At 33.4% G+C, this 21,520-nt stretch overlaps 2 protein-coding genes and 1 non-coding gene across 3 annotated transcripts; 2 read left to right on the top strand and 1 right to left on the bottom strand.

The window, feature by feature from the left end:
• Positions 1–1,357: 1,357 nt before the first annotated feature.
• On the top strand, positions 1,358–1,516 carry LOC125820499 (U1 spliceosomal RNA). Its single transcript, XR_007442515.1, has one exon. It is a non-coding gene; the product is annotated as a U1 spliceosomal RNA (small nuclear RNA).
• A 5,768-nt stretch (positions 1,517–7,284) lies between these two features.
• Positions 7,285–12,404, top strand: LOC125819997 (transcription initiation factor IIA subunit 2). Its single transcript, XM_049499410.1, has 4 exons — positions 7,285–7,355; positions 7,491–7,641; positions 8,379–8,429; positions 11,960–12,404. Exons 2-4 carry the CDS (start codon positions 7,513–7,515, stop codon positions 12,098–12,100), a joined length of 321 nt encoding a protein of 106 aa, XP_049355367.1. The 5' UTR covers positions 7,285–7,355; positions 7,491–7,512; the 3' UTR covers positions 12,101–12,404.
• An 83-nt stretch (positions 12,405–12,487) lies between these two features.
• LOC125819996 (farnesylcysteine lyase) lies at positions 12,488–14,120 on the bottom strand. Its single transcript, XM_049499409.1, has one exon. It carries the CDS (start codon positions 14,096–14,098, stop codon positions 12,620–12,622), a length of 1,479 nt encoding a protein of 492 aa, XP_049355366.1. The 5' UTR covers positions 14,099–14,120; the 3' UTR covers positions 12,488–12,619.
• Between the last annotated feature and the right edge of the window lie 7,400 nt (positions 14,121–21,520).

Raw genomic sequence — 21,520 nt, 5'->3', positions numbered from 1 at the left:
TAATTAAGAGTTAAATTAAATTGAGGAAGAGATGAAGAGGCCCCACTTGTCCCTTTTTTTTAATTGGAGACTTGTGAGGCATTGTTACCTCATTTTTCCAATGTTTACTATTATTTTTGTTTACACAACTATACCAATTGTGTATGTGTTGGGTATTTATAGTGCAACCATTATTTTTTAACATTTTTATCATTATTATACATAATTTCTTACGTTAATGATATCTAATATAAACCAAACTTTTCACTTTAACTAGTTTTAAGTGTATTCAATGTTTCAAGCTGGTATATTATACCAGAATATCATCTAGTATATACCCCTCATTTATTACCAATACTTGTGCATATTTCATCACAAGTACACCAAATCGGTACGTGATAGCCATTATTTACATCCATTTTTGTTAACATTTTTCAGTACTACTTCAAAATTATACCAAAAAATTTACGTTAATGATGTGTATTAATTTTGGTTCCAAACAAAAAAAAATATTTACTCTAAGTAATGTTTTCAATTCAATTTTTATCAATATTTGTGTTATTTCACAATAAGAACACCAATTGTGCTACATTTTTTTTTGTATGTTACGCTAACATTCACTCATTAGTTACAACACAAATTTTTTGAACATGTTGCATTTATCTAAGTCACCAAGAACACAATACTGTATGACAAACACGACAATACCAAGTCTGTATGTCAAACATGAGAATATCAAAGATATGTTAAATCATCAATAATATAAATAAACTAATCAAGAGTAACCAAATTAGATAAAAGTGCATTTATCAGTCTTTAAAAAATTTAGAATTGTTGAAAGAAAACATCAACAATAATAATTGAAATACAACAATGTTAATTCTGATAAGCAAATTTGGGCAAGTCTTTTTGTTATGCCCTGATGTACCACATTTACTACAAGTGACTTTACTCCTCTCGTATTTAATTTCCTTCGTTGAATCCATTCTTACGGTTATTGTTTGGTAGTTTGCATGGCCATTTCCTTGTAATATCCCATATCGTTATGAATCTTCATTGGTGGAGATGGTCCACTCACGACATATTTTAGTTCTAAATGAAATATTGGTGTGTCCACACCTAATTGGGAAGCAATAGTAGTAATTAAGCCGTCATATTTTATGTTTGCATCATATGTTACTCCTTCAATATCATAATCAACATATCTACCTAGCTTAGATCAAAACATATTCGAAGTCAATCTCACTAATCAACCTGGTCAATTCAATGTATTAAAATAATATAGCCTGATTTAAAGAGTTCTCTCCAATAATTATTCAATATATGTACCACAAAATTCATAAATAACACTATTAAGTTATTTTTTGAGTTATCCAAATGATCTATCAAGTAGAACAATGGGCGATCAATAAGACCCATGTCCTAGGTTTGTGACCTCCATTGCACATTGGAGGGGTGCCTACCTAAGGTCGGCTCAAGTGGTCGAGCCTACGTCATAATTTGTTGCAGCTGGGGCTTGCGTTCGTGCAGCCCCTACGTTTTTAAAAAATAAAATAAAAATGAACACCATCTTTATGTACCAAAAACTCCACTATGAAAAATACCACAAAAATCAGAATCTAAGCAAACTGGCAGACCATTATGTTTAGTAAATAAAAACAATCAATTACACCAAATAACTTACCAATATAAAATATGTGTGAAAAACATTTTTACAAATATTAAAACAGAGGATTCAAAAGTTGTAATTTTTGAAATTTAAAATTGTGTTTGAATGTGCATTTTACTTAAATTTTAGTTGCGGACCCCACTTTAAAAACATAGGTACCCACATTAATAGCAGGTTTGATTCCAGAATTGAATAGGTCAGTGAATATGGTTGCGTATTAGTTGGTTCATTTTGTTTTTGAAATTTATCGGTTTGACTTATCGGCTATCGATTTGTAAACATGTTACACCATTATAGAATCATCAAGATAGCTTATCGATTATTGGTTTATTGGTTATTGGTTGTTATCAATTTGATTATCAGTTATCGATTTGTAGACATGTTAAACCATTATAGAACTGTTAAGATATTGACTTATCAATCATTGATTTATCGGTTATTGATCTTTATCGGTTCGATTATCGGTTCAACTTTTAAGATTTGATACAGAAAAAAAATCATTGAAAATCACTTAAAAATAAGGTGACAAACCAAAGAACCATACAAGTAAATTGACAGATTGCATCTTGCTCAAAAGCAAACACACACACATCATAGAATAGCCGAGAGTTTGAGACATTCAGAAATAAAATTATGAAACCAAACTCTAAGTCAAAGACTTTATTTACTAAATGATATAAATATAATAATTTGTTATCTGGTTATCTTAAGAAAAAACCTCAACCCTTACCGATAACTAGGGCTGGGCAAAAACACCGAAAAACTTAAATACCGAACCGAACCGAACTATTTCGGTTTCGGTATTTCGGTTTTCGGTGTATATTTTTGTATTTTTCAGTATTTCAATTCAGTTTTCGGTATGTAATTTTTGTGTTATTCGGTATTTTGGTTTACCGAAATATATTATATTAAATAATAAATATTATAATTTTAATTAAATTAGGTCAAAGCTCTTTAAACCTTTTGGTCTTTTCAATTTTTTTACTTTACTAAATTCTAACTTTCTATTTTCTAAGCTTTAGCACTTAGCAGCAGCCAGCAGCCGCACAACCAGCAACAGCCGGCGACCAGCAGGCGACAACCAGCAGCAGTCGGCGACCAGCAGGCGACAACCAGCAACCGCCAGTTTTGTCGACCACCAGCAGCAGCCGCCAGTCCCGTCGACCAGTAGCACGCACAACATTAGCAACCACCAGCCACCAGCCCCAGTCGACCAGCAGGGCTCAGGCAGCCGCAGCACCACGCACAGCAGCAGCCGGCGATCGGCAGGCGACAACCATCAGCTTTTAGGTATTTTTTTCTTATAAATATATAAAAATAATTTTAAGTTTTTAACTTGCATTTAGTCAATTACTTGAGAATATTTTAGTGCATTTGGATTTTGATCTATCCATTAAAATAAACTAATAAAGATTTCAGATTTGTATATTTTTAATTTTTATATTTAAACTTTATTTTTTTATTTTGATTTGCTCATTTGTATAATTGTAATATTGTATTTTCTAGCAAAGGGTCAAATCTTAGACAAAAAAAAAAGCAAAAGTAATAAAGAAAAAGAAACCACAATGAAAAAATGCATCCAATTATCATTTTCTTTTCCTTATTTGCTCCTTAATATTCTAAGTGTGAATTCATTGTGAAATAATTTTTTTTATTATATAGATGGCTGAACAAAATCAATCAAATGTGGGTGTGGCTAATCAAAGTCGAATAAGTATGGCTGATTTTACGGATAATACACCTACTACTAGCAATGATGCCTCAATTGGCACAGAGGAAACAAAAAAAAAGAAAAAAATGGATCCTAGGTCTACTATTTGGCAACACCTCGAAAAAAAATTTGAAAATGGTTTATTAGTTAAAGCAAAGTGTTTACATTGTAAACAAAACTATGCTGCTAATACAACTAGAAATGGAACAAGTGGACTGAGACAACATTTGACTAACCGATGTAAAGTGTATAAGCTCCCGCCTGTTGCACCTGACATTCAAAAATTGTTAAATATTCAAAGTAACAGTTCTTCGATAGAGACTTGGAAATTTGAACAAGAGATATGTAGGAGAGCTTTAGTTGAGATGATAATTTTGGATGAACTACCTTTTAGTTTTGTTGAAAAAGAAGGCTTTAAGAAGTTTATGAGTAAAGTTCAACCTTTGTTTCGGATTCCTTCTCGTAGAACCATAACAAGGGATTCTTATGAAGTTTATGTTGAATTGAGAATGAATTTGAAAATGTCTTTTAGAGAAATACAACCAAGAATTTGTCTCACAACAGACACATGGACCTCGGTGCAAAAAATCAATTATATGTGTTTGACTGCTCACTTTATTGATAGGGATTGGGTGCTTCATAAAAGAATATTGAATTTTTGTCCTATCACTAGTCATAAAGGTGAGCATTTGGCTGAGTGTATTAGTAATTGTTTACTTGATTGGAACTTGGACAATGTCTTTACTGTTACGGTTGATAATGCCTCTTCAAATGATGTGGCAGTTTTAGAGTTGTCCAAAAAATTAGATATGTGGGGAACTAATATGATGGAAGGTAAGCATCTCCATGTGAGATGTATGGCTCACATACTTAATTTAATTGTGCAAGATGGTTTGAAAGAAATTGGTCTTTCTATCAAACGGGTGAGACAAATGGTGAAATATGTTAGATCATCTTCTACAAGGACAAGAAACTTCTTGAAATGTGTTGAAATGCAAAAAATAGAATGTGATAAAATGTTGTCTTTAGATGTGCCTACTAGGTGGAATTCCACCTATTTGATGTTGGACACGGCAGAAAAATTTGAAAAGGCTTTTGAGAGGTTTGATCTTTATGATGGTAATTTTAATTCTTTTCTTGCTATTGATGTTTGTGAAGATGGAAGTATTGCAGGTTCAATTCAATATGAGGATTGGGCTAATGTGAGGAATATCACAAAGTTTCTTTAAAAATTTTATGAGCTCACATTGAAAGTTTCAGGTTCACGGTATGTTACTTGTAATGTTCATTTTGAGGATATATGTGAGCTTCATGCATACTTGAAAGTATGTATGACAAGTGATGATGTTGATTTGAGTAAAATGGCTTCGGGGATGAAAGAAAAGTTCAAGAAATATTGGGGTACTCCTGAAAAGATGAACAAAATGCTTTTTATTGCTTCTGTTTTGGATCCTCGCAATAAATTTATGTATGTTAGTTTTGCTCTTGAAGAATTACTTGGGGAAGAAAAGGGACAGATAGTGAATAATGAAGTAAATGCTTACTTAAAGAATTTGTTTGCGATCTATGTAAGTAAGTATGCAAAAGGTTCTAAAAATCAATCATCTTCATCTGACTCCTTTGATTCATCTACTTATAGTCTTTCTCAAAATGTGAAAATAAATTCTTTGAGAACTAAGTTTTACATGAAGAAACAAAAGGAAGATTCTGGAAGTTTAGGTGTTGAATCTGAGTTGGATAGATATCTTCTTGAAGACCAAGAGCCTGAATCTGAAGATTTTGATATTTTAATTTGGTGGAAAGTTAATTCTCCTAGATTTCCTATATTTTCACAGTTGGCTCGAGATGTATTGGCTATTCCTATGTCGAGTGTGGCATCGGAATGTGCATTTAGCATGGATGGTTGTATTCTTGATCCCTTTAGAAGTTCATTGACTCCCAAATGTGTGCAATGCCTTATTTGTGTTCAAGATTGGCTTAGACAAGAAACTAAGCCTATTTGTGTTGAAGAAAGTTTGGAGTTTCTTGAAAAAATTGAACTTGGTAAGACTTTTTATTTTTTATTTGTTTTTGGAAAAAATAAAAGACTTATTGTGTTGTATGACATATTTGATTTTCTTATTTATAGAGATGACAAATAGTGGAAGAAACTCTTCCATTGTTGATATATGATTGGCTTGCAAGTCTCAAGTATTTAATAGTGGTGAGTTTAATACGTCATTTATTTAATCATATCATTTGTTTTAATCTTAAAAGTAGTATTCTAACATTTAATTTTATTTTAAAAGGTCCAAAGTCGAGACAATGATGAAAGGTGTAAAGTACCAAGTTTTGTTAGTGTTTTGATAATTTTGTTGGCACTTGAGACTTCAAAGTGGTCTCATGGAAGAAAATCAAGAAACTACATTGTTGCTCATTATTGCTCATTATTGTTATTTGTTATTGTTGGCACTTGAAACTTGAAAGTGGTCTCATGGAAGAGGCTACATTGTTTGTTGTTCATTATTGTTGTTTGTTATTATTGGCACTTGAAACTTGAAGGTGGTCTCATGGAAGAGGCTACATTGTTTGTTGTTTGTTATTGTTGACACTTGAAACTTGAAGGTGGTCTCATGGAAGAGGCTACATTGTTTGTTGCTCATTATTGTTGTTTGTTATTGTTGGCACTTGAAACTTGAAAGTGGTCTCATGAAAACTACATTGGTGCATTATTGTTACTTGTTAGATTGTTATTGTGTTGTTGTGTAATGGCATGATCAATTGATTATTGCATTTGTGAAGTGTAGTGAAGTTTATTTACTTGTTAAATTGTTACTTGTTAGTGCCTTTTGGCCTATTTGATAGTGCCTTTTTGGCCTAAAATTGTCACATCATTTCGTATTATTTTGAGGATTCATTCATTTTGATTCGATTTTTGAGGGGGATAAAAATGGATTTAAATGTTTCCTTAGGAAATTAAAGGTTGATAGTTTAATTGAGTTGCCCTACATTCATTGAGTAAAACTATGGTATTTTATAATAATGTTAAAGAGATTTGTATCACAACTCTTTGCCTATTTGTGTAATTGTGTGTTACTTTTTGAAAGAAAAAAAAGAACAATGATAACAGCAAGTGTGGAACTTGGAAGTTGGAACTACTCACAAGGCTTTTTTAGTAGTACTTAATTTAAATTTATAATTTATTGGCTTTTACACTTTTAGTAGTATTTTAATTATAATTTATTAACAAGGGCAAATTTCAATGAGAATTGATAACGGCAATTTCGTAGTTAGTACTTTTCATCATACAATAATTTAAAAAACAAAGTAAAATAAGTAAAAAGATATAAATATAAATAAAATAAACAAAAAAATTACAAAATTTTAAAAAGCCCACTAAGCAGGCCCATAACAAAAAAACCGAACTAACAAAAACCGAATTGAACCGAATTATTTCGGTTCGGTATTCGGTACACGTTGTATAAAAACCGAAAACCGAAAAAATCGAAACTTAACCGAAATACCGAATGTCCAGCCCTACCGATAACCCCATGATAAAAAATCAAAATCATTCCCGAAATCAAAAAACCAATAATTTGTAATCAATAATAACTTTTTTACTATTCTGATTATCAATTTCAATTCAATTTTGAACAACTCTATTAGCGAATAAGAAGATTTTTTCATCAATAATGAAAATTACATTAGCCTTTTTTAAAAAAAAATTAAAATCAAATTTCCAAAATCTCATAGTCAAACAAATATGCAAAACTTATTTTTAAAATCTATATTCAAACACTAGCGTTAATTCTAGATAATTTATCAAATTATTTATTGCCAATCCTACCATATTGAGAAAACAAAGGAAGGGTAATTTCGTCATTTCAATTAACAATTTCACCGGTCGCCTATATAAGCCATCCGCTACGAATATTAGGGTATAAAAAGCCCCAAATTGCTTTCCCTCTCTTCAAACAAATTCCTCTCTCCTCTCTCTCTCTCTCTCGTTCTTCAATCGTAACTCTCCTTTCTCCCTTAATTTACCTGAATTCATAATTCATCAATTGAATTTGTTTGTATATAATTGAATCATATTATTGTTTTACTTGAAAAATCTGGTTTTTTTTAGCTGATTGTTTATTTTATTTGCAGATCTCGAAAAAAGGACTCAAAAATGGCGACTTTTGAGCTATACAGGAGGTCGACGATTGGGATGTGCTTGACTGAAACACTTGATGAAATGGTATCTAATGGAATTCTTAGCCCGGAGCACGCCATTCAAGTTCTCGTTCAGTTTGACAAGGTCTTTTTTTTTTTTTTTAACCTGGATCTAGGATTTTTAAGTGGATGTGCTGTTATTTTGTGGCCGTGGATACAAAATTAAATAGAAATAATGGTGTACTTTTGTTTGGAGATTGTTCAACTATGTATATGGTGTAAGTCTAGTGCGATGTGCCTATACCCACTGCCCAAGCATGCCATATTTCCTTGCATTTAGCTCCAGTTTGGCCATAGATTTTGAAGTTGAAACTTGAAAAATTGAGTCTTTGAAGTTGTGATTTTTGGAATTTGAAGTTGGGTTTGGATAAGCATTTTGTTTGGAAAAAAATTGAAGCTTTGTGAGTGGAAATCCCAAAAATCCGAATGAGCTAGTTTTTGGGAACTAAAAGAAATTGAAGTTTTGTGATTGGAAATTCCAAAAATTCAAAATATATGGTCAAACACCAGCTAATTTCCAGGATTTTAAGTCTCAGAGTGTGGGACTTCAGTGCATCCATTACTATTTTGTGTTACTGGGTTCCAAGTTGAAAGTAAAATTATAGTTTTTCAAACAGTGGATCAACTATCTACCCTTGCATTTAGTGGCAATCTATTTCTGTAAGCGTATACTGGCCTTGATATGCATGTATATATGTGTGCATATCAATACAAATAATATAGTTCTAAAGTCGTGAATAATAATTAAAACTTCTTTTTATTGTTGTTTTTTTTTTTTTTGGGCTTTACGCCATACTTATCGCTTATGTTGTTGCATTGCAGTCAATGACTGAAGCTTTGGAGACTCAAGTAAAGAGCAAGGTTACTATTAAGGTACTTATAATTTGTTTTTTCTTATGTTCTGTTTGTCTGTCAGTTTATATCCATATTATGAGCTCACATCGATAATATTCATTGGATCAGTTTCATGATTTGCATAATTAAGAATCATGGACTCCTTTTTGGCTTTCTGTGTCTTTTTCATAAATTGGAAAACTTATTAAATGATCTAATTTACTAGTAGCATGGTTGAATATGTCTCTGTTAGTTTTATTTAAAAGATTAGAAGATGAAGAAGCCGATTGAATCATTCATGTGTCTGTTTACATCCGTCAGATGAGGTGACATCACAAGATTTTCATTTGTCCAGCCTAATGAGTCGCATCATTATAAGTTATTTTGATGATTTTTTGACTTTCTGGCTCCTTCTGCAGATTTTCAAATTAATTACCACTATTAGTTATGTTCCCAAAAAAAAAAAGTAGTAGTGACTGAATTGTTTCTATTGGCTTTATTTAAAAGACTAGAAGTATTAGCGGCTGGACTGTTTCTATTGACTTTATTTAAAAGAATAGAAGATGAAGGACCTGATGAATTCATTATGTATATTTATGCTTGTGTTTTCCTAGAACTGGGATAATTGTCACTCCACACTTCGCACCTTAAAGAGCAAGAAAAACCAATAATTATGGTTTTCTTAAGAAGTATAGAACTAATATTTATCTTATGGAGACTTTACCTTCTCCAATTTTTTTTTTTTTTTTTTATCTTTTGGAATTAGCTTGTATCTTTGATTGAATATAGCTTTGAGGCTTAAAATGGCACTTCCATCAACAGAGAGAGATACACAGGTGTTGTCAATAAGTATATCACTTCATTAGATAATCCATATTGTCATGTTAATGTCGGAGTGGGTGGGTGGGGGGTGGGGATGTAATTGTCCTAAACACTTGGTCTGGACTCAAAATAAGATATAGAAGTTGGGACGTTATCTACCAATGAGCAACATTTCTCTAAACTTATGTTGGTACGGGTATTAGCTTGTTTTCTGTTAAGATATCTTTGGCATCTCAAATAGTTTCACGCCATATAAATGTTGTGTCTCATTATTTGAAACTTTAGGATATCAGCTGGTTCCCTCATTCTTAACACCATCAATGAGTTTGAATAATGTTGTTCTAGAACAAACCAAAAGCATAGATAAGGCAGACCTTTTTTTCCCTTTGATTACTGAGAAATCCCTGAGGGTCAGTTGGTGCACGGTGTGGAATTTCATGGATAATGGATGTCCCAATATTACCTTTTGTTATCCCAAAAATGCTGCTTTTCTTATCACTGTCAGTAGATAAGCAAGCGTTATTTTTTGCATATAGTGATGAGAAATGATGTCTGTGGAAAGAATGATCTTTAGCCTGTTACTTAGAAATGCTACAGAAGTATTGTGACAGAGGAAAACATCTCTTAAAATTTTAAGCTTGTCTCATTCTAAGATCGACAGTATCTTAGCGAAATTACTCTGGTCTTCCAAACCAATCTCCCAGAAAAAACAGAGGGGAAAAGGTGTTTTGGTCTCAAAATTGTCAACTTAGAACCAACTTTTGATGGTCTATCCTGCTGGATTTGTGTGTTGTGTTGATATAGAGCATATTACATTTGAGATATAGCAGTCATTCTCAGATCTTTTCTTTTTCATTTAAATTATAATAAATCAGACACATATGTTTAATGCTTCCTTTGTCTAATAACATTTAGAAGGGACCTCATAAGTACTGCAGTTGCAAAACTTGAGGTATTCTGCTTGAATCATGCACATTCCAATCCATCTGAGATCTGACTGAAGCTTATCATTCTCCTTTAGGAAAAATGAAAAGATTTGAAGAGGATTAATCACTATTTTTATCCCCGTCTTACATGATATGACTAACGTCATAAAAATCTAGGAGATGAGTTTAGTTATCTTCATAAAGGAGGAGTTCTGTTGCCAAGTGATTGCAATCAGACCGAGGAAGCTGATTTTGTTGATTTGCTTGTTCTCTGCAATAGACATCTATAACACAACGGTAGGTGGTATACCCAAATTATGTCTCCTGACAATCAGGAGTCATGAAAATCCAACTAATGTTTTTTTTTTGGGGAATGGGATGGAGGTGGAAGGTATCTTAAGTAGTTAAATGAGCAGCAGTCTCTACGTTGATGTCCTTGAAGGCAGTATTGCTCAGTAGCTGAGCTTGAATTAGAAGAAACATTGTTGTAAATATTAACGGCAACTTAGGAGTGCTTTCCTATGAGAAAAGTAAAATATATAAACAAGTTGCTCCACTAAAATACAACAATCTTTCAAGATCTGGTACTTTACTCGAAATAAAGTAATTTTACTAGCTAATACTTCTTGATGACAAGAAAGACATGACATCAAGATTTGAAGTTGTTGTCGACAAGACGACAAGTAAATTTTAAATCACAAAGTTGTCAAGTTGGAGATCATAGTACAATTTGTTATTTAAAATTTACTTGTCGACAATAACTTCAAATCTTGCTGTCATGTCTTTCTAATCATCAAGAAGTATTAGCTAGTAAAATTACTTTATTTCGAGACAGCAACTTCAAATCTTACTTGTCGACAACAACTCCTGAAGCGTAAGAGACAACCACCTTTCAGATTGTTGTATGAAGTAAAGTACATTGATATGTAGACTCCTTTGATAGCTACTGTTTGCTCTTAATCTCAACTCCTGTACTCATTCCGCTCCCTTGTTTATTCTATTATCTTTACACAACATGTCTCTCCACTTACCATGAGGCCATACAAGTTTGAGTATTGTGCAACTTGAAAAGAATTGATAGAAGTACGCACAACCTGTCAAAAAGCGAGTGCCTTTCACCAGAGTCAAGTATTTGGCACATGGCCATCCATTTCGTGCTAATTTTGTCTTTAGCTTATAGCTTAGTATGTGGTTTTTGGGCCAATTTACGCCCCTGGACTATATTCCACCTGGTACATACAACTCCTTTTTTTGATAATGAGGTACATACAACTCCTATTAATACAGGTACCAGGTACTGCCTATAAGGCTTAGACAGATAGGATTAAATCACTTGACTTACCTCAATTGGGATTTGAATCGTGGTCTTCCATGGTCTTCATTCCAACTTTATTAACAGTTGACCTCCAGGTCTCACTTTTTAGTGCATTGGACCCATATATTATCAAGTACATTATGTTAGATGTTAAAATATGCACGACTATTTCTGCAAGTGGGATAGGTATTCAAGAGGGTGCTCAATTTTCATTAGTTGTGAATGAGATCTTATGTTCTTGCTTTCTGTAAAACCTTGAAATTGAGCATAGGGCTTCTATCAATAGGTCCTCCTTTTGTCATCTCTTTGATTTTGCTATACTATCAATGGTCAAACTTATTTGTGAAGAATTCTATCCTCATGCTAGCAATTGTCTGTTGGGCATCTCAATCCTTTTTATTTGTTTTTGTCCGTCCTCCTAAAACTACTACTGAATTTTGGCTGTTCACTATTATGAAATTGCTTCAGTTATATTCTTCTCCTAATTTGAGCAACTATGGTTGCAGGGACATCTTCACACCTACAGGTTCTGTGACAATGTGTGGACCTTTATCTTACAAGATGCTGTGTTCAAGAGCGAGGAATGCCAGGAGACTGTTAACCGCGTTAAGATTGTGGCATGTGACTCAAAGCTGCTCACCCAGTGAGAAGACGGCGGATTGAGAGAATTTTCTGTCTGTTACTTATTTGCATTTCTATAATTAATGTAGAAATCGACATATTATAAGTCTGAGAGAAGAGGGTGGAGTGTAGGTGTGGTTATATCCATTCTGGGTATATTTCCAGGACCGTTCAACACCTATATTTTGTACAAACCAGCAAACATGAATAGCTATCTGTAGTCGAACTGTTATGTTTATGACGCCAATGTATTTTATTATGGACCTTTTGTACAATGTTGAACTTTAGTATTTCTGACATTTATATAAGCTCAAGAATTTAATTTCTTTTCTGATGAAGTAAGTAGTTTCATTGATGGCATCAAGTAGATACAAAAAGTTACAGAAGAAGTACAACAAAAAGAAAAAAAACCGAGTGAATTTCGATACATGAGAGGCTATTCTAAGACCAGGGAGCTAACAAATCTGAATAGCTTAGCATGTAAATGAATACACACTCAACAGCCGAAAAGCTCCATGTATGGCAAAAAGGAAAGTTGTTTGGACTCACAAGTCTGCATGGACATCATATGCATCATCGCCAAAGCTTTTCAATGTCACTGTACTCGCCGGTTTTTGGCCAGAAAGCCTGGAAAGTATCAGCCTTGCAATATTTTCAGCAGCAACAGCACTTGTTTCCATGGTGCTAGCTGCATTCTCAAAAGCATTCACATAGTACAAGTGCTGACCATCCAAGATAAACGGTGCAAATACCTCAGGAGCATGATAATGCGGGTATGCACCCCAGTCTATCTTGATTGTCTCGTTTCTCACACTGAAAATCTGATCTAATAAAGCATCGTCAAGAGGTTTACGCGAGAACACCTTGTAGGACATATCATTCTCCTTATGTTGCTTAAGAACTGAAATACTCGAAAAAGGAACATCAGGAGTCTCAACAGTGCCCACCAATTGTGGAACTTCTGATACCGAACCTAAACCAAAATAAGCCGGATTCAATAGACCTCTGATGAATGTAGTATATGTGTGCTGTAATTTCCTCTCCGGGATTGAAATTCCGGGAAGAAAGTGAATGTTCACCTCATCCAAAGGTGTAGCCACAACTGTTATTCCACATTGATAACTCTTTCCCTTTGTGGTATTGAGTTGATAGTTTTGCTCTATGAATGAAACTGATTCTACTTCTTCATTAAGATGCAATTTGACATCTGAATGACTGATCAAACCAGCCGCCATTTGCCGATTTCCGCCTTCAACTGACCATACACCTGAATCAGATCCAGCTAACGAAACAGCTCCGGCAAGTCCACTGATGCTGATACTTTGCCCGTAATTGATTCTGGTAATAACCGTGACTAGTTCTTCAGTGATCCGAGGAGAAAAACGAAAATCGAGTAACTCCTCCTGTAGTGTTCGTCTAGTCAAATTGTAAAGCCCAGACCATTTAAGCATCTCTTCCACAGTTTCGAACACTGGCCGTGACTCAAAATCTTCATAATACTTCAAAAAACTGTTCACGGTGTTATCGACAAAATTATTCATGCGAAACAGAGAGAACCCGTAGCGAAAGAAAATTAACACCGAATTAGCGAAGGACACAACGCGTTGGATAATAGGGAGATTCGAATTGAAACTTAGGGTTTTGAAAACGAATTCACGTCCGTTCCAAATACCGAAACCCGAATCAGATTCAGAAGGAGGAGGTCCTCGGACAGAGAGATTTAGATACTTAGTGTAATTCAAAGTATGGTAGTTCTTCGGATGAAGAATGGATGCACCAGCCTCGAATGTCTCGCCGGAAAGAGTCACCGTCGCCGTGCGTCCTCCGACGACAGCATGCCTCTCGAAGATTCTGATTTCGCCGATTCCGGAGCTGGAATAGGTCCGGAGGAAATGGGCCACTGAGGACCCGCCGATTCCACTGCCGATTATGCAGACAGTCGGAGATGATGAATCCAAGTCAACGGCGACAGTTGTGGCCGTGGAGATGAGTATAAGTGACAAAACCAGGTAGAGATTCTTCATGCTTGCTTTGTATTTGAGCTTTTTCCTTGCTTGATAGTAACAATGGAGTCTCTTATATCAGGCAGAAGTTGAAGGAGACTGTTGAGAGAGAAATAGATTTTGTTGAGGGTTAGAATGAATGAGAAGAAGGATCAAAGTCAACGCCAATTAAGTGATAACGTTAATAAAAAAAAAATGGATTTGAATTATATTTAGCATAATACATCATACTAATAGTGAGTTTACTTTATGTGACATTTACGATCTAAACTGAATGTGCATAACTAAATACACGTGTTCTACATTGCATAATACATGTAAGCTACATGTGTATTTGTTTAACTTTATTCACGTTTCAGAATATATTTATGCATACCCAAAATTGAAAGAGTTAAGTTAAAAGACTTGTTTATGTATTATGTCGTCTATTTATTTAACAATTGCTTTGGCCATAAAAAATGTTCATTTTTAAAAAGTACTAACTATTAATTGTTGAACATGTCGCGTCATATCGATCACCAAAGCAAATAGAAACAAGCTCAATGCTAACCCCTAGTGCACCCCATCTCAACTGAAAAACGCTTCAAGTCTCCTTCCATTGTTCTTACTTAAATCTTGGCTCCATTATCATCCTACCCTAATGTAAGTCATCGGTACACCTTTAGGTTGTAAACATCACTAAAGGAGTTCTCTCAGACTTTGTCGTAGGCCTTTTCAAGGTCAATAAACATCACATGCAAATTCCTTTTTCTCTCCCTATATTTCTCCATGGTTCTCCTCACAAGATGAATGACTTCAGTAATTGAATGCATGACATGAATTTAAACTAATTCTCGAAAATTGACGCATCCCTCCTCACAATCATCCCCACAACCCTCTCCCAAACTTTCAAGGTATGTTCAGTAACTTAATATCCCTATAATTATTGCAGGTCTGTATATTACCTTTATTCTTGTACAACAAAATCATTGTGCTCCACTTCTAATTGCCAGACATGTTAGCCATCTTGAAAATGACACTAATCAACCTAGTCAGCTATTTTAGACCCGCCTTACATGTTCTTTTTAAAAATTCGATTATAATTTCATTTGATCTGATCGCTCTATCCTGGTACACATATCATCCTTAACCTCCTCAACCTCTAAAATCCTACAATATCAAAATTTCGCTGACTCTCTGAGTTATCTAAATCACCCAACACCATGATCTTATCCCTTTCTTTGTTCAAGAGTCTATAAAAGTATATTTGATTTTCGTTTAGTGTGTGTGCCTCTTGTTTATTGTCCTCATATTTGATGCAATTTACTTGGTCTAGGTGTAGAAACTTCCTCTCTCCCGCCTTGATAAACTTGTAAAACTTCTTATCGCCACCTTTATTCCCTAGCTCGACATACAAACATCAGAAAGCTATCGCTTTTACCCCATGATTGCTAACTCGTATTTTTTCTGTCGTCTTATATCTTACCATGTTCGTCCGCTTCTCTTCCTCCTCTTTGGTTTCCACAAATTAGCATAAGTAGCCTCCTTCGCTTACACTGTCTCACACATCTCTATTCCACCACCAATCTTCCCCGATGACCACACAATTTGCCCCTCGAAACCCCTAATACCTCATATTTAAACTTTTTATGTCTAGCAAGTGAAACTTGAACTTTTATGATTCAAATTTGCTTATGCATGATTTGAATTTGAGAAATTTATATATTATCCATTAGACTTTTTATTCAATAATACTTGTCATTACAAAAAAAATAATACAATTTTTCCCTTGAATCTTAAAAATCACATTTGAAAGTGAAATTTGAACATTTTTATGAAAGAATATAAGTACATGACATTAATCTTAAAATTTTGTCGACAACAAATAAAAATAAAAACAAAAGCAAACAATAATTTGGTATGATAATGAGGTAAAAGTGAACATGCTAGATAGTAATGAGACTAATTTGGATTTTCCAAATTTTATATTCAATTGGTAAGTTATTTAAAAAATACTTTCATAAGTTTATATAAACTAGTTAATATATTCTCAAGAAAAGAATGCTTATTAGTTGAGATACTCTAACTCCAATAATACTAAAAACCAATCAAACAAATTAATACTCTATGATTTTCTAGACTTTTCGTGTGTTTTAACTATTGTTCGATAACTTGCCGTCAGCTGGTAACTATGACTTTTAATTTTGGGTGTGCACAAGTAGGCACTTTAACTTGTATAAAATTAAACAAATGGACACATTCGTCCTACACGACATCATACGTGGTAATTTTGTATCCTACGTGGCATCCTACATGTATTATGTCATCTAGGACACATGTGTTGACTTGTTTAATTCTAGACAAGTTTAAGTGTTTACTTGTGCACATTTAAAGTTGGAGGGCATAGTTGTCCGTTGAAACCAAGTTAAGGGTTATCCCTAAAATAAAAGTAAGTTGAGCATATAGATAATAATTGGTTCAATTTTGTTAGCATAAAAATCAATATCTTCTTCAGATAGGCAACTCATCAACACTATCTGGAAATCATAAATATTCGAACCAATTCAACACTAAATTAATATGATATTTAAATTTTAAACAACTTTATGTTAAAACTATATTTATTTTGCTCCAAATAGTTTATTTTATTAATTATCATCTAGTTTAAGCAAAATCTATGGACTATTTACACATGAAAAATAAAAGAAGTCATATTTTTAATTCCGAACCTCGTTTGAACTCTTCAAAACCTACGTTTGTCCCTCCGAACCAATACACACCATTAAGTATGTCGTCACGGATGCCCACATAAAATTTCAGTCAAAAAATCCACGGACGCACATATCTCACATATAACATATGAAAAATGTAAGAATTTCTATTTTTCGGTTCGGGCCTTGTTTGAAATTGAAAATACATATGTTTGTCCCTTTAAACCAGCGCACGCTATTAAGAAGGTCGTCACGGACGTCCAACAAAAATTTTGACCAAACAATTATCGGGTGCATATATCACACAAAATTCATGGACTATAACACATGAAAAATGACAACAATCATATTTTCGATCCAGACCTCGTTTTAACTTGTTTGTCGTCACGAACGCCCACAAATTTTTTTGATCAAACAATCATCGGACGCACATATCACACAAAATACATGGACTATAACACGTGAAAAAAAAATTCACTATTTTCCGTTTTGGACCTTGTTTGAGCTTGAAAAACCCTACATTTTCCCCTTCAAACCAACACCCGTCATTAAGTATGTCATCACAGTCTCCCACAAAAAATCACTAGGTGCACATATCACACAAAATTCATGGACTATATAACACATGATAAACGAAAAAATCGCTATTTCCTATTCTGGGACTCATTTGAACTGGAAAAAATCTATGTTTTTTTGCCTCCGAACCAACATGCACCATAAGTATGTCGTCATGGACGCCCACGAGAAATTTCAGCCAAGAAATCATCGGGGACACATATAACACAAATTCATGGATTATAGCACACGAAAATGTAAAAATTCATATTTTCTGATTCAAGCCTCATTTGAACTTGAAAATACCTACATTTGCCCTTTCGAACCAACACACACCATTTAATAGGTCATCACGAACGCCCACAAATTTTTTTGATCAAATAACCGTTGGACACACAAATCTTGGACTGTAACACTTAAAAAATCACTATTTTCCGTTCTGGATCTTGTTTGGACTTGAAAAGGCCTACCTTTGCCCCTCCGAACCAACATGTGTCATTTAATAGCTCGTCACGGAAGCCCAAAAAAGTTCGGCCAAAAAACAACGAACACACATATCACACAAAGTTCATGGGCTATAACACACGAAAATTGGAAAAATTCATATTCCTGGTTTGGGCATTGTTTGAACTTGAAAAAAACTACGTTTGCCCCTCTAAACCAACACACGCCATTAAGTAGGTCTTCACGGATGCTCACAAAATATTTTGGCCAAAAATTCGTCGAGCGCACATATCACACAAAATTCATGGACTATAACAAACGAAAAATGTAAAATTCACTATTTTTCGTTTCGAACCTCATTTGAACCCGAGAAAACCTATGTTTTCCCATCTGAACCAACACGCGCCCTAAGTATGTCCTCACAAATGCCCACAATAAATTTCGATCAAAAAATCGTCAGGCGCACATATCCGACAAAATTCATGGACTATAACACACGAAAAAATGAAAAAAAATCTATTTCACGGCCCTAGCCTAGTTTGAACTTGATAAAACCTATGTTTGCCCCTCCGAACCAACGCATGATATTTAATAGGTCTTCACGGATGACCACAAAAAATTTCGACCAAAAAACCACCGATCGCACATATCATAAAAAATTAAGGGACTATAGCACATGAAAAATGGAAAAGTTCTTATTTCCCGTTTCGGGCCTCGTTTGAACTCTAAAAAACCTACATTTGCGCGTCTAAACCAAACCGCACCATTTAGTCAGTCATCACACTCCCACAAAATTTTGGCAAAAAACTCGCCGGACGCACATATCACATAAAATTATAGACTAACACACAAAAAATGAAAAAATTCCTATTTACCAATTTGGGTCTCGTTTAAACTTGAAAATCCTATGTTTGTCCTCCGAACCAACGCACATGTGGAATATAATTAAAAGGAATAAAGTAAATCCTAATAAAGACAAATGACAGTCCAAGAGAAGAACTGTGGCAGTTTATGACAAGAATTAGTTAGTAAATAATATTTAATTTGAATTTAAAAAAAATCAAATATCTATATTTTTTTATGGTAAATTGGGAAGTTACGTACTGCTATTCTTATTTTTTAATTCCTACTTTATTTTTTACAAAATAGGCACGTGCAATTACTTTAGGACTCAACTTCCCTCAAATGATAAAAAAAATCATGGTTTACATATTTTCATCTATATAATTATTACTGTATTAGGAAAAAAAATATACAAAAAAAATAATTTTTGGACTTTTTTTAAAGCTATTTTTATATACTAATTAAAGAGTCCTAAACCTAAAAGAGTGTTATTCTAAAAGAGTCCTAAACCTAAAAGAGTTTTATTCTAAAAGAAGAGTCCTAAACCTAAAACTAAACAAAGAAAAAACGTACTTAATAAAACAGGCAAGTCAAAGATTGTAACCCATAAAATAAAAAATATGTCAATTCCTCAAGATATTACCATCCAAATTTTCTCGTGCCTTCCTGCTAAGTCTTTAATGCGTTTTAAGTGTGTTTCAAAATTTTATAATACAATTGTGTTGGAACCATATTTCGGGGATATCCGTTCATCCAATTATTCTAAGATTAATCGCGTGATTGGATGCCTAGGCGATGGTATTTACTCTATAGAAGAAGATGGAAACGCCACAAAGTCTTATCAACTTGATAATTTTGATAACTTGTGTCATCACTTTGATCGTGTTTCTAATTGTTTTGGTTACGATAATGGTTTGTTTTGCACGTGGGATGAGAAATATATTTCAATTTTAAATCCCGCTACAGGAGAAGTAAGATATCTTCCCTACTTGAAATGTTATGATGGTTCGTACGGGATATGTTCAATAGGTTTTGAACCTGAAGAAAAAGAGTATAAAGTTCTTTTGACTATTTATAAACGAAATCATCTTGAATTATCAAGAGCATGGGTTTTTACTTTAGGTATAGATAATTCATGGAGGGAGATAATTAGATATGACGAACATAATTATTATATTTCTGATCTCGGATATGGAGATTGCATAATTAGTGGGAACATCTATCGATTTAGCGTTTCTCGTGAATTTTGTATAGTTGCGTTTGATATTAAATCTGAAATTTTCACAACTATCACAATGTCGATTGAATTTCATAACAGTATAGATATGTATAACTTTGACGAATTTGGAGATAAGGATTATATGCTAATAGATGTGAATGGAAAATTAGGAATTATGTATATTCCAGAGGTCTTTTTTACTAAAGACATCCATTTATGGATTTTAAAAGAAGAATGGGAACATCAAATATTTGAATTTCCTTTAGAATGGAAACATGAGGATGATATAATGTTGGATCCGCGTTGTATTTGCAAGTATGGTGATGAGGAAATTGTATTTGCAATATGGATAAAATCAAGTGATGTTTGGGCTTATTTATTTTATCATGTGAAGAATAAGAGTTGGAGATATTTTAAAGCAGCTGAGGTTGGTAGCATTTTTAGTTATAGGGAAAGCCTCTTCCCTTTGAAAAATATTGGCTTACCAACCACAATTGCGGAGGAACGCAGAATGGAGAAAAGTCGAGGTGTGCGTATTCAAAATTGAAGTGTTGATGTCAAGTCAAGTTAGAATGGTCGAAATTGAAGAAAAGAATCATTATTAGTTGCAAGATGAGTAAATAGTTTTTCCAAGTTATCCATAGTTTCAACACCAATACTTCTCATATAGCCATTTTCGTAACAAATGATATTATCAACTCTAAACTGTAAAATTGAAGAGTATTTTAGACTTTTTCCCTTTTATATTTATAAAATAATTTCCAAAAATAGGAAAAAACAAGTTCCCTCATATCCTCAACACACCTCATCTTCACCCCATACCCCACTTTTACCACCCCACATCCTCCTTCAACTCCCATAAATCATACTCCTTCCATTTAAAAAAAAAAATGAAGCCCTGTCCTTTTTAGTCTCTTTAAAAAAGAGTGATCTTTTTCATTTTTTGGTCAAATTTTACTCCCTCCGTCCCATTTTATATGTCATCCCTTTTTATAAATAGCTGGACCACAATACTTGTCATTTTATAAAATTTATGCATAAATTACCATATTTTACCTATTTTGCCCTTGATAGAATAGTTAATTAATCTTGTCATTTATTAATAAAGTTGACTTAAGAAAATATTAAATAAGGGTAGAAGGGTAAAATTACATTATTTCTTAATGCAAGTGCAAAGTAAAAATGTGACATATAAAATGGGACGGAGATAGTACTTTCAACTTTCCACGTGACATGTTTAAAACCACAAGATTAAAGGGCAATTTTGTACATTTGACGTAACTTTAATTTAGGACCACAAGATTCAAAAATATTCTTTATTTTCTTAAACTCCTTGTCAAGTCAAATTAGACCACTCTTTTTGAAACGGAGGAAGTAATATTTGTCTTGATTATTTTCTTTTTAAAAAACAATCCTATTGTTTAGATAGCTTATGCGCACCTTAACAAGCTTTACGGGATACTTATCACTTTTATCAACAATAAAAATATTAAATAAATCTATCCATAAATATTAAAATAGATGAGAAAAACTCACAAATATTTCTATAATAATATGTTTTAGTTACATATTGAATATAAAAATAAATAAATTTAAAACTTACTTATTTTTCGGGAAAATATTTTCCATCACACCCAACACACCGTTAGTATGTGTTTAAGCCAAAATTATAAACGTAGAAAAGTGAAAAGG

This window comes from Solanum verrucosum, unplaced genomic scaffold, assembly GCF_900185275.1.
Source record: "Solanum verrucosum unplaced genomic scaffold, falcon-dt-bn FXZP01000229.1, whole genome shotgun sequence".
Taxonomy (NCBI): domain Eukaryota; kingdom Viridiplantae; phylum Streptophyta; class Magnoliopsida; order Solanales; family Solanaceae; genus Solanum; species Solanum verrucosum.
This window is presented reverse-complemented; position numbering and strand designations above follow the sequence as displayed.

Excerpts from the sequence above, each read along its gene's own strand:
- LOC125819997 (XM_049499410.1), top strand. The coding sequence starts at position 7,513 with ATGGCGACTTTTGAGCTATACAGGAGGTCGACGATTGGGATGTGCTTG. Across the intron at positions 7,642-8,378 it reads TTCTCGTTCAGTTTGACAAG|TCAATGACTGAAGCTTTGGA; the intron begins GTCTTTTTTTTT and ends GTTGCATTGCAG. Across the intron at positions 8,430-11,959 it reads AGAGCAAGGTTACTATTAAG|GGACATCTTCACACCTACAG; the intron begins GTACTTATAATT and ends CTATGGTTGCAG.
- LOC125819996 (XM_049499409.1), bottom strand. The coding sequence starts at position 14,098 with ATGAAGAATCTCTACCTGGTTTTGTCACTTATACTCATCTCCACGGCC.